Source organism: Trematomus bernacchii, unplaced genomic scaffold (genome assembly GCF_902827165.1).
Source record: "Trematomus bernacchii unplaced genomic scaffold, fTreBer1.1, whole genome shotgun sequence".
Taxonomy (NCBI): domain Eukaryota; kingdom Metazoa; phylum Chordata; class Actinopteri; order Perciformes; family Nototheniidae; genus Trematomus; species Trematomus bernacchii.
In genome coordinates, this window is record NW_022987973.1 from 5,435,944 (window position 1) to 5,449,755 (window position 13,812).

A 13,812-nucleotide genomic window follows, 5' to 3' on the forward strand; every position below is an offset into this window, starting at 1 on the left:
GACTTTGTGTCGTCTGAGAGGGTCTTGAGCCTGTTGAATAAAATATGATTGTCCCGCCAGCCCAGCCACAATGGCAAATTACTGGCAGCCCCCAAACAACAAGAGTGTCTCTGTGCTGCAGCTACAGCTCAGTGAGGGAAAGCTCTGTCCTCTGTCCTTTGGAGTTGCGGAGGACGCTCAGTCAAGCAAGCGTTTGAGATTCCAGTACGGGCACAACTGGTAGAGACAGATACTGAATGTGGTCTCCAGATGAGAAGCTTATGAATTTGTTATCTACTGCATTGTTCCATATGTGGGAGACGAATGAGAGGACCCTTGAGGCAGCGTGAGAATGTGAGAGGGACACAGTGACTGGCGGCTGTGTGTTGGATAAGACGGCTGAACTCTCTCTGCCTATTGGTTTGGGAAATGCCCTGCAGTATGGTGGTGTAGTTTAAAGAAGTTTTAACCAGCCACGTACGCACTTCCTGAACATCTGTATCTGTGCATTCGGTTGTGGTGGAGTAACATTTTAAGGCACTTTACTTTATTGTTACTTCTGATCGTTTATCATCCTATTCTGCTTCAGTTCAGAGGAAAACATTGTAGTTTTCACTCCACTACATTTATTTAACAGGGTCCATTTTCTACAACTCTACACATCTCACTACTAAAATATAAACAAACAATCTCTATGATAAGTTAAAAGAAAATAAACCAACAGTTCTGGCTTGTTGTTCTTACCAAAAAGCATCTGGTCACTTACCAATCTAAACTTCCTAATTGGTTTTATCAACAAAATCTCAAAGATTTCAGTAAGCAAAAGCAAGATTTTAGAGAGATTTGCCTTTGAAAACGTTTAAGTTTTTTTTTCTTTCTTAACAAATTGTTGTTGAACCGATGTGCTCTGAACCATCAGAGTGATTATAATTTTACATTGTGGTATTTCTGTTTTAATTTCTTTGAAGGATCTGAGTACTGGGGCACTTTTTTCCCATGTTACATTGGATCACTCAACAAAAACTTTGTATTTTCTTCTACTTTTTGTTGCTACTTCCTGGAGAAAATTCCTTTGTCATTATCATAACTGTAAACAAATGACGCCTTGACTAACATTGCATGACCGATAAGTATGAAGGGGAAAGGAAATACAAAAGGTTTTCCGGGCACATGGAGAGAACCACAAGAGTAAATATTGCTTTGACCTTGTGGACCAGAATTTCTGATTATATTAACCTGAGTGCTCTCTCTTTCTCTCCCTCTCTCCCTCCTCTATCTCTCTCTTTCTCTATCTATGTTTTCTGTGTTTGAGTAAAACAAGTTTCTCTCCACAGTGAAGTCTGCTGTGTGGCAAGTTTACAAAATACCAGCACATGAGACTGCAATGCATTCAGTTGAAGTTGCAAAACCAGTTTGGTCCTCAACCAAACATTTCTCAGCTGAACGCACTGAAGTAACCTCTCTTTTAAGGTGTGTGTTTCCTTTTAATTCCATTTGCTTAAACATGACGTCTGTACAATTAAAAAGATAATCCCACATAATACAAAAAAATGTGAGTATACACATACAGCACTTTAAAGCTAAAAAAAATAAAGTATCCTTATCTGATATGAATTAAGAGCTCAGATTGTTTGATGCCAGAAACTGACATCAATGTCAAATGTTATTGTTTAACAAAAACAATTCTGTAAAGGGCGGGCTTAACTTTTGTGACTGAATGCAAACAAGATAAAACTCTGATGTGATATGCTTGTTTTATATCAGGGGAAGGGGGTTTCACTTGGGCAGCTATTAACTGGTGTTGCCATTAACCCTGCAGAAAAAAGGGTACCACTTTACAATAAGACTACCCTTATAAAGGGTTTACGAATAGTTTGTAATTCATTTATTAATTAGGTTGTAAAACACTTTATAAATCATTAATATGCTTTTATAAGACATGAGATAAACAGGGCAACTGTGACCGGTTGCTTGCCAAATAGTGAGCCCACATGTATCTGTACTGCTAAGCCTTATATTGGCTACCTAGCTTACTTCGTCTTCTTCCTCAGCCAGCATCCTTGGTATCTGTTTATAAATGGTTCTTAATGATAAATAAAGTGTTTACAACCTAATTCATAACCTAATTATAAACCCTTTATGAATCCTTTATAAGGGTATAGTCTTATTGTAAAGTGGTACCGAAAAATGCTTCTGATTAATGATTATGGATCTTCTCAACTCTGCTCTGCTTTTGTTTTCTTAATCTATTACTTAAGGGGGCCTTTTCTTTTACTTTATTAGACAGTATACATAGAGAGATACAACAAAGGTCAACCAAACTTTAACCACTGCAGATGTTGCAATGTAGCCTACTCTGTGGTAAGCTTCTAAAACCCCTGAGAGCCACGGGGGCTTCCCTTTTTTATATTCTGAAAGGGGTACTCCAGCCATTTACTTATGCACTTCCATAAAGTTGGTGGGCTCACAAGTGACAGATTTCCTAGTATGTCCCAAGCTCTAAAAAAATGTTGTTCTACATTTCCATAAGCAATAAAGCATCTTTCATTAGACCTCAACTACCTATTAAATGCCCACATCTTTAAAATCCTCAAACCTCCAGTTTGTAAAGCAGGCAGGTCTTAAACCCAAGCCATTTTTCTTTTCTTCTTCTTTTTTTCCCTTCTAATTTAATTTTTTAAAGACATGACATACTACACAAGGGGCTGCTCATACAGTTACACTCATGGTATTCTAAGACACATTCCTCTATGTCTATTCCGGACGTTATTAGGACATGCATGTTCACTGGTAATACATGTTTTATGATCACATAAACCCAAACATCACAATAATAACCTGTGTAATTATACAAAACCATTTTCAACTTTCCTCTAAAAACAACAGACATTAAACAACTGTAACGTGGACTAAGTCATATTTCTTATGACGGGTCAACTGAAAATCATATGTGAAGTTTGTCATGTGATTGTCTTGATTGTCTTGATTGTCTCAGAGCTCTTGCTCAAGAGCAGATCAACAGTATGCAGAGGAGGAAGAAATGTACAATTCTGCTTTTCTTCACTTTGACGAGTTCTGTAATGAAACCGTTTTGCGTGCCTCGGTCCATTGCACTTTACTTTTGTCTCCTGATGACTGTAGCTCTCTTCTTTTTTGTTTACCGGCCAGCGAGCAACCAACAGTTTCAGGTTTTACAGTGTCAGCTTACTACTTTTCCATCGTCAGATGACACCTCAAGAAGGCATGCAGCGAGGTAGAGCCTCATTTAATAATATATGTCTACACTACAGTCTGTGTGTTTACTCCATGCATGTTTGATGACAGTCTTCAGGCATTCAATTCTGCTGATGTAATGCCTTTGTATAGGTTTTCTGATGAAGGGAAATAGTATCAGGGCACATTTGACACCCAAGGCACCTGTTGTTTGTGGCCCTGGTGGCGTGTTTGCTTTTTACTAAAGGACCGAGAAAACATCCCCATTCAATTTATTTTCCCTTTAAATCTCAATCATCACACCTGCTTCTCTGTCTCACGTGTTGAGTGCTGTTTGAAACCATGGGTCTTTATCAGATCAGATTTACTTACAGTGTTGGTTTTCAAGGTGTGTCTTTGTGAGTGAAAAGTTTCAGTCTGGCTTCAAACCCATGCACAGTACTGAAACAGCCCTTTTAAGAGTTTTTAATGATCTGCTCCTAGCCGCCGACTCAGGTAGCCCAGCTGTCTTGGTGCTGTTAGACCTGACAGCTGCCTTTGACACTGTGGACCATAGCATCCTGTTGTCACGGCTTGAACAGTCCGCTGGCATCACAGGCTCTGCCCTTGCATGGTTCAGGTCCTACCTGACAGACCGTAGCTTCTCGGTACAGCTAGGTGCCTTCTCCTCTGCCAAAGCCCCTCTTACCTGGGGTTCCCCAAGGCTCGATTCTGGGCCCCATCCTTTTTCTACTGTACATACTGCCCCTAGGTTCAATTCTCACTAAACACAATATTCCCTTCCACTGCTACGCCGACGATGTACAGATATATCTGCCTCTCAAAGCAAATGTCAAACACTCACTACAGCAGCTGATGGACTGCTTAACAGAGATAAAATCCTGGCTGAGCAAAAACTTTCTCAACCTCAACGAGAGCAAGACTGAGGTCATCTTTTTTGGACACCAACCTCCAGCCTCTCCGGTTGATATTCTGGGCTCTCTCAAAAAAAACATCCTCCCCTCGGTCATGAACCTTGGAGTGACCTTCACTAGCACTTTTAAATTCGACAAACAGGTCAGCACCGTAGTCAAATCCTGCTTTTTTTAAATAAGACTATTGGCCAAAACCAAGTCGTATTTATCTTTTAATGACTTAGAAAGGGTTATTAACGCCTTTGTAACCTCAAGACTGGACTATTGCAACGCTCTGTATGTGGGTATGGACCAGGCCTCAATTAAACGCCTGCAGCTAGTCCAAAACGCAGCTGCACGTTTGCTGACTGGCCACAAAAAGCGTGACCACATCACCCCAATTCTGGCCTCAACTGGCTTCCAGTTCGGTTCAGAATTGATTTTAAAATCCTTTTATTTGTTTTCAAAGCACTAAATGGGCTGGCTCCGGCCTATATAGCTGAACTCCTCCATCGCTACACCCCAGCCAGAGCTTTAAGGTCTGCTGACCAGCTGCTGCTGGTAGTGCCCAAGACCAGGCTTAAAACCCGAGGGCACCGAGCCTTCGCAGCAGCTGGCCCTAGGCTCTGGAACACTCTGCCCCTCCATGTGAGGTCGGCCCAGACCCTAGGGGTTTTTAAATCTACACTAAAAACACACTTCTTCTCTCTGGCCTTCTAGTTAGAGCGGAGCACGACTCCTGACTTTTCCTTGTGTTTTTATTTTTTATATATATCTGTTGTAATTTATTGTCTTTTATTGTGATTGTAGTAATGTGTTTTTATTACATGTACAGCACTTTGGCTCGACCAAAAATCGCTTTTAAATGTGCTTTATAAATAAAACTTGATTTGATTTGATTTGATTTGAGTGAAAGGTTGTATGAAAACTACCTGGATTTTTAAGCATTTCCCATACATTGAAAGTATTTTATTTTAATGTTTAGAATGATATCTTATAAAACAGTATTATATATTGTTCTGCAAATTGAATGTGGCTATACTCTTGTAAACGACCAAAGCTTTCAGCTGATAAAATGAAACTGGTAGGTTTTTATTCTTCACTTTTAACAGTTTCAAGAAATGTCCTAATGTAAGAACAATAGAGTTAATGGTTTTTGTTCAACTTCAAGGGAACAGTGTGAGGCTCATTATCCCAGTAGTTCCCGGGCAGGGCGGGGATTGGGACATGAATAATGTATCTCAGTGGGAGGGGACGGTTTCGGGGGTTGACTGGTGAGTTGCGTGCGTCACGTTGTGAATTGAAAACCGAGGACATGGACTGTTTCTACCGTGACTAGAGGAAGTTTTCATGAACCGATCAACAGGTAATACTGATTTGTATCACTTTTATCCGAAGGTAAATGCAGTGTCATGTTTAAAAACTTACTTTTGTTAACCCAAGAGTTTTGCTTAATTAGTACTGTAACCTGCTGTGATTTGATGTTGGGATAAATTGTGTATATATAGAGTATAATTAGCCTACTCCTACTGATAGGAATTTTACTAAAACGATTCGTCTCCAAGAAATGTGAGGTGCCATACCTGGCCATACAAGATAATGTATTTTACGCACAACGTGTTTGGCACTATTTGTGTTATTTATTTTTGGAACATTTGGTCTAATGCTGCTCTAAATGTTTCGTCATTACATAATATGAGAAGATATAACAATTTGATAATTTATGGTATGTTATTGGGCTACTGTATTTATTAAGGTTTAACAAACTCAATCTTTGGAAACCAACAACATTTGAATTCTTTGACATTTAGCGCTCAGTGCAGACTCAGCAGACTGTTTTGACTGTGTTTGTGTTCAAACACCGGCAGAGCAGGGTTATTACGCGCGTGTGTATAGGCAACATGCATTACACAGGATATGAGGGTTCAAATGCATACGGGCCAATAGTCCTCCGTGCTTTGGCGTGATCACATTGTGCCCTGAGGTCTGATCGGTTAATCTCAAGCCTCAGCATGTTAGAGGAATGAAGGTATCTGCCACAGGGTTGGCCACAGGCACCTGCTGCCACTGAAGGTGCCACGGAGCACTTTCATCACCTGCATCATCAGACCTGAGCTTTGTATTTCTGGCAACAGTGCTCAAAAAATAACTTAATAGGGCTACTTTTTCTTTCCTGCCACCAGCTCAGGCTTTGAGAGTGGTGTTCCCAAAGGAGCATCCCCATGTGTTTACTGCGCTGCTCCCTCCGCGATTATTTACCTTCACTAATGTGTGCAAACACTCGGTGCACTGTTTTCCATGGCTTTTGATCTTCCTGCAGTCCATCTGTGTTTTTTTCTTTTGATAAAGAGGACTAAAGTCACAGGCAGCCTGGCGTCAGCTGTGCAAACTGAGCTCAAATCTCAGCACAGCTCAAGCAACAAGAGGTGACAGCACACAGCGAGGTTCCCAGGACTGCTCTGACCCACTATTGACCCTCATTTATTCTCTTTTTAATACGCATTAATGGATATTGATCAGATCCGGATTTATTGTGTGACTGTTAATCCAAGGACCCCTGATGGGATTCTCCAGATGGTCCTGCCCTAACTCCTAAATAGGATTTTATTCTGATAATGCAGTTTGATTCTAATAGTCCTGAACCAAAAAGTGCGTTTTTCCTGTGGTATTCTGCATTTTTAATTGTGTTAAGTGACTGATATTTGCACGGAGATATCACATTTATTTTAAAGATAGTGTCTTGAAGCATTGAAAGACAATTTCCCAATTTGGGATCAATAAAGTACGATCTATCTATCTATCTATCTAAGACACATTTGAACATGAGTCTGTGATATTTCTCATGATTTCTATTATGCAAAACAAAAAAGCTCCTTAAAGATACTCTTCCTTGAACAACTGCTGCAGCCCCAGTTGTTTTTCACTGAAATGCAAATACCCAGCTCAGGACAGCTTCTTCTCCCCCGGGAGGGACACGCAGTTTGACATAGATTTGTCTCATTAATCAGCAGACCACCAAAATACACACCTTCTCTTGCTTTCTGTAAGCTGAGTGGGCGAACATCTGCTTTCTGCTGTACTGTTCCTAAGTGTTTCTGTTTTCACTTTGTTACAGATGGGCTTGTAATAGTATTTGTCATGTTGTGTTATCATAACATGGAGCCTGGTATGGTGCAGACAGCGCCTGATTTATAGCCCCTGGTCACATTTAAGCCTTTCAGATCCCCCCCTTACATTTGCTCAACAGGCCTTAAATGTTTCCTGTTGTGAGATTAAAGCCTCACTAAGGCAGATCTGCTTTCTTTCATCGGTCTGGCTTTCGGTGGATATCACCAGAAGTCATTTTCCCCTCAACAAAGACCCATCAAACACAGACGATGGAGTGTTGAACGAGGTGTCAGTGTTTGATCGCATTAATCATCTACTGATTTGAGTGTTAGTAACAAAGCAGCCCATGCAATAGAAAATACAACAAGGACATAATTGTGAGAGAAGGCTCACAATAAGATCATTGTCTTGTTTACTTGTGCGTGTCTAGATCACAGATTATGCTCTTTCTCTTTCTTATTGTCTTTACCTATGCTGACTGACTACAGCATTTGGTTCTTAGGTGTTAAACATCTGTGGAGTGAATTAGGAAGAAGCTTTTGAGCATTATACACACAGCATGCCTCAAAGGAGATTAGGGTTCGGTTCCTGCCCTCATGAGATGCATTGATTCTGGACCTTTTGCTGTTACACCCACATACAGTAACTTGAACACTGATTCTGTGAAAATACACAGAGGAGATAGAGGGTGTGTTTGGTAAAGACAGAAAGCACAAACCCTGTATTTTGTGAGAACATGCTCAGACAATAGTCAATTGTGGAATCACAAAGTCTTAGTTTTTTTTTTACCGCATTCATAAAGATTGATTTGATTTTTTGATTTTTCTTGCTGTTTTTCCTCAAATAATCATACGGGTAATTAATATCATCCAATTAAATGATTAAATAAAGTAGTCAAGTGAAAATGGCGAACACCAAACCTAAAAATGTTCAGTTTACCATTTAGTAAATCAAAGCAAATCCTCACAATTGAAAAGCTCTAAACCAGCAAATGTTTGGACTTTTTGTTTGATTAATACTAATTGATTATGAAAAGTATTGTTGATGAAGTGTCTGTTGATTTACTCATTAATCAATCGACTAACTCTTCAGGCAGGAGTAGATTTTATAGTTACTCCACATGTGTATTTTTGCGTTAACCTTTTGTCATTGCTTGGTTATCTTTGCCATTTGGGTAAAAACTGTGCAGCTGGCACCATGGCTGATTTAGGAGTTTATCACTTCCACTTGAGCCTTAATTTCCACACCCCTCATTGTCTTTCCCTCCCTCCATCCACTGACTCTCCTCTCCTCTTCCTCCATCAGCAACAAGCATGGCTGGGAATCCTTTCCGGGCCACCTTTATCTGGAGCAGCATCATCTCCAATCTCAACTCTCGGGTGGAGGTCAAGCGCCGGCGGCACAACCTCAAGTCCTACCCTGACTGCTTCCTGGGCTCAGAGGCCGTGGACGTGGTGCTGGCACACATCACGCTGAGCCGTTTCTTCGGTGATGAGGAGGTGCCGCGCTACAAGGCCGTCCGTCTCTGTCAGGCCCTCATGGACTCCAGGGCGTTTGAGCCTGTGGGCATTAAAGTATTTGGGAAGGAAAAGAAGACAGCCACATTTGAGGACAGTAGCTGCAGTTTGTACAGGTTCCTGAGCCCGGCAAACGTCTCTCCATCGTCTCTGACCAACACCAACTCTTACTCCACCAGCACCATCGAGAGCGGGTATGACTCACCGGGCATGAACAGGAACAAGAACAGTCCATCGCGTGAACGGTACAGACTCATGTCACAACATCTTTAGATCTAATTTTTGATTTGCTTTGTTCTCCTTCCTCCAGAGCTAATCTAGTATAGATTAAACAGGGCGCCTCTGGAAACTAGTGAGGCATGACCGGGGTCTCTTAAAGTCTTATCATGCTGTCATGTCTTGATACTCTTACATTCCAATAACCCTCATTACCAATGTGTGGACTTGAGTTTAAATACAGATTTGAATTAGCAAAATCAAAAAGACATAACAGATATAAATCCACAAGGCACTTTCCCTTATGTGCCCTTATAGTGCCTAACCAAAGTTAACTGATCAAAATGATATAACTTGTTTGTTTATTATATAAAATCCGTAGATGTAAAAAAAAGTATTTATTCATCAGAGGTTCTGTGCTTCTTGCCCGGCTTTAGGTGGTGATTTCAGGAAGTTTCTGAGACAAAAAATAGCTTGTCCCATACATAGCCATATTACACCACAATGTGTTGCACATTTTAAATATAAACATTCTTTATTAATTGGTGAACTGTAGATCAGAGCAGATTTTGTTACTGAAACTTTTTTAGCTATTTCCCCTATTTTTCCGTACCCCGTGCTAAGCTAAGCTAACTGGCTGGCCGTGGCTTCAAATTTACCGTATAGACATGAAAATGATATCAAACATCTCCTCTAACTCGCAGCAAGACAGTGAACAATTATATTATATATTATATTACTTTTAACTAAAAGTTGATCCTGTTTACTTTGAGGCTGGAAGTAAATTGCTCAGGAGGTTGTTGATCACGGTGTAAAGACAGACAGGCTTTATTGCCCCCGAGGTGCTAACACATGGCCTCTGTACTTTGTGTTGCTGTGAGAGTGAAAGCTCATCACAAGAGAACAGGCATCGCTAATGGGAGACGAAAGATTCAGAGGAGCCATGTGCTCTTACAGTTTAAAGTGTTTTCTGCAACATGTTTCAAATCAAATCTGAAAGAAAATAATGTTAATGTCCTATTTAAGGTAAATCAGAAATTGTACAATGCTGGAAATAGAGCATTTATTTTACCGGAATCAATACTGCTGTTAATTGTGACTCAATCACAGTTACTATAAGTCGTTTGCACCCTAATGCCACATTTGTTCCTGTGAATTGTCTATTCCTCCCCCCCCCCAATCATTTTCACTGATTGCTGTTATTATGTGACTCTTCAGACTAGAGGTGCAGAGCTACTCCACCCACTCGCCTGTAAAATCAGACAAATCACTGGAGGACGTGCTGGAAAACCTCAACCTCAGCTCCACCATCACCCCTCAGATGATCAACCTCGGCCTCTCACAAGAGCGTAAGGAGTCTTAATCTGACACCAATGACTTTGAAATTGCACCTTTTTTTTTCTTCCATGTAGCAAATGTTTAGTCACACTTCTCTGAGAACCTGACCCTAATGGCTTTTTACTGTGTGTTTTCACAGTTGTTGATGAGGTGTGGCAGCAGCAGGCGGTGTTCAGGCTGCTGCAGCTAATAGAGCTCCCTCTGTTGGAGAAGCTGTTGGATGGTAAAGAAGCATCGAGGCCTCCCCTGCACAGCATGGACAGCGACCCCGACCTGTTGTACACATCCAGCTACCTCGACCGAGAAGTTCTCAAGGCCTTCAGTGAAGCACAGTAAGCTCTCTCAAGCTTCTACATGTTCAAGAAAGTGTCATTTAACCCTCCAATCTATGTTTCTTAAGAGCTATCAGTCCTAATCTTCAGGTTTTATTACTCTTAACTGGCTGCTTTACAAACATGTGTTAATACAACCCATAACCACATTTGTATATAGGGACTTTTTGTTGGTGTGTTGCCATGCTTTCTAACTTAAAGTCAGATTGAGCTTTACCAGATTTTAACCAGACCAATGACCAAATCCATGCTTATTGGGAGCAGTCAAGTTCTTACTAAATCCCTGAGGGTCAACCGCTTATCTGACCTTCTTTTTTCAGTTGTTGCCTTCCCGCTCCCTCACTTTGACCAATCTGTGGGCAGTATTTAAAAGAACTCCCCTCTCTCCTCAGGGATGATGAGTGGCTGTCCGGAGCGGTGGACTGTCTGGAGTTCCTTCCCGATGATCTGGTGGTGGAGGTCAGTCGAGGTTTGGCCGGGTGTGCCGATGACCTGCTGCGGTGTAAGAGTCTGCTCTACGAGGTCTTGGTTCAGCATTACAGAAACACGCAGCAGCCTCCTCTGCTCAGCAACCACGTGTTCGACATCCACTCCGGCATCTCGGAGCTACTCGGTAAGAGCAGATCTTTTTGGACTCCTTTTGTTTGCATGAGGCTTGGTAATGCTTTCATGATGCATACAGCTTTATTTATTTTTTCAGCTTTATTTATTTATCTTTTTTGTCTATCTTCTGACCAGATGCCACATGTTTTTCCTTTTAAATGACCCTCAACAATCTGTATATATTCTACTCTTCTTCATTGCATTTTAATTTTAACTAAAAAAGCAAACACTACTTTGCACACACTATTTTTTCAAGTAGTTGGTTGGTTTATTATAGTGTATTCTTACTTATTCTGTATATTGTATCTAGTGTATTCTAAAGATATATACTTTTCTACTTTTATTGTTTTTTTTATTTGATCTGACTCATGTTAACATGCTGCTGAAACGTATACAATACAATAACTTTTACAATTTGGGATCAATAAATCAGATTTAAACGTATTTGATCCTAAAGGCAGGTGTCATATGTTTCTGCCAATGCCGGTTTAATCAAAAGGACAAGCAAGCTCAGCATTTGAATCCTGGTATGTTTGTTTGTTTTGTCAGTGAATGGCAAGCAGGAGCAGGCTCTGGAGGCTCTGCAGCTGAGCCTGAAGCTGCAGGACTCTCGCAGCAGGGAGGAGCTGCGCCGGCTCCTGAGATTCATGGCTGTCGCAGCCAAATCCCAGGAGGTCAAACTGCACAAAGAGGTGAGTGCTTGTGTGCCTCTCGCATGAGTCAGAACATGCGTATGTTTGAGCTTTGTTAACGCTTAATATGTGTCTTTCAGATTGAGAACAGAATGGCGGTGAAAAGGTCTTTCTCGAGTGCCATCGTCTACAGCAGAAGACTCTCCAAAGGAAAGGTGGCCTTGATGGTTCTGTTCATGATGGATAAGCACTGCGATCTGTTCAAGGTTAGTAATACTCATTTATATTTGAGCCCGTGTGTACGCTTGCATCTGATTTTGTAGGAGGGATGAAACAATCAGTAAAGTCGTTGGGTCGGGTCAATAAAATGCACTTTTACACAGACTGCATGATTTCAACAATCATGTCAGATATTATTTGAAAGATAATTCCTGAATCAGATGTATCTGTGACTGTTTGCGAAACTTTGTGTCTGATGCTGCTTTCTTTTCCACCAGATTCCTGTTTCATTACACAAAATGGTCAGTGACAGAATAATAAATATTGTAAAAGGCAAGGATCCAGAAGTGACAACAGGTTTGTTGATTTTCCTTGTTTATATATTTATTGTTTACAACATAAAAGCCAAAAGTATGAAACGTGAAAACACTTTGCCTTGGTACGAATAAATTAGACCTAATTTCTGTTTTTCACTATCTCTTTTTATAGGATCGTCACACTGCACAAGAGTGAGCGCTATGGCCTACTCGGAAAATGCACAAAAAACCACTAAAGAGGAACTTTGGTCCTTACTCCGCACTGTCCACGAGAACCCACAACTCTCCAGTAAAGAAAAGAGACGGCTGCTTGGACAGTTTTACAAAGGCCACCCTGAGCTTTTTGTTCAGTACTTTGGAAATAGATTGTCCAGTGTCAACATGTTGCTAAAGTGATATTTGTCAGTTTAACAATTTATGTATAATTATGTAAAAAATACGTACATGAAAGAAGCTAATGTGATTTAAATGACATGCAGATGTGCAGTTAGTAAGTGGATTATATTTGCTAATATGTAAATAGTTTAGACTACTGAAAAAAATGTGAATTTTCAAATGTGGAGACTCGCAATAAGCTACGACAATTAAGGACATATTTCATTTCTTAGATATTTTCTTTGGTGCAGGACACTAACATGAAATGTCCTTGTCAGTTATTTATGTGTCTGCAGTGTGTCTTGATGGCATTCAGGCTGCATATATCCCTTTTAAATGGATGTATTCTGTGTGTTATAGTGCAATAGGAACAGTCTTAGCATACAGATGTTCTGTTCATGTGGTTTCTCATACACAATGTGATGCACAGTAGAGTTATGTCTCAAACGGAAATTTGAACCTGGAAATTTGAAAGTCTGATGTTATTCTATAGCAAAAAGTCAGAGGCATTTATGTGAATCAGCCCTCTGGGTTTATGTGTTGCAACTCTCAGAAAAACAGATGTTTGTATTTTTTATTTTTTTATTTAAACCTTATCCACGTTTTAGTGGTATCTTTAGGGTTCTGTTTTGACAAAGGTTTATGTATTCCTTATAATAAGATGAGGAAATGACTTCCACATTTCCAAGTGACGAACTCATCCCCAGACTAAGTTTTAAACCACTCACATCTTGTTTGTATTTTGGAAAATCTTAATAAAATGCATCTAGAATTGTCAAACATTCAAACATGTACATTGCATATTTTTTCAATGCAGACAAAAGCATTTTTATTCTGAAAGATAACAAAAGGGAATTGGTGAATCGAATCATTTATAAATACAACACAAAACATGTTCACATCTGAGGCAGTCTCTAGTACACTGTGTCCATTCTTACTTGACTGAACACGGGCCTTGCCTAGAGCTTTTCCTGTTAATACCTGACATAAAGTATCCTACCTTTACGTTTAAACAGAGTTGCATAATTGTGAAATCTAGGCCTGTTTAATGCTATTGAAGTTTCCAGTTG

At 40.2% G+C, this 13,812-nt stretch overlaps 1 protein-coding gene across 2 annotated transcripts; it reads left to right on the top strand.

The window, feature by feature from the left end:
* Positions 1-5,386: 5,386 nt before the first annotated feature.
* Positions 5,387-13,522, top strand: depdc7a (DEP domain containing 7, paralog a). 2 transcript variants are annotated; one of them, XM_034116467.1, is made up of 9 exons: positions 5,387-5,451; positions 8,499-8,955; positions 10,145-10,275; positions 10,404-10,596; positions 10,989-11,209; positions 11,749-11,891; positions 11,972-12,097; positions 12,329-12,407; positions 12,540-13,522. In XM_034116467.1, the coding sequence occupies exons 1-9, from the start codon at positions 5,436-5,438 to the stop codon at positions 12,761-12,763; spliced, it is 1,590 nt and encodes a 529-aa protein (XP_033972358.1). In that variant the 5' UTR covers positions 5,387-5,435; the 3' UTR covers positions 12,764-13,522. The 2 variants fall into 2 exon arrangements, with proteins under 2 accessions (XP_033972358.1, XP_033972359.1); XM_034116468.1 differs by having other exon boundaries at positions 5,444-5,483.
* Positions 13,523-13,812: the final 290 nt, after the last annotated feature.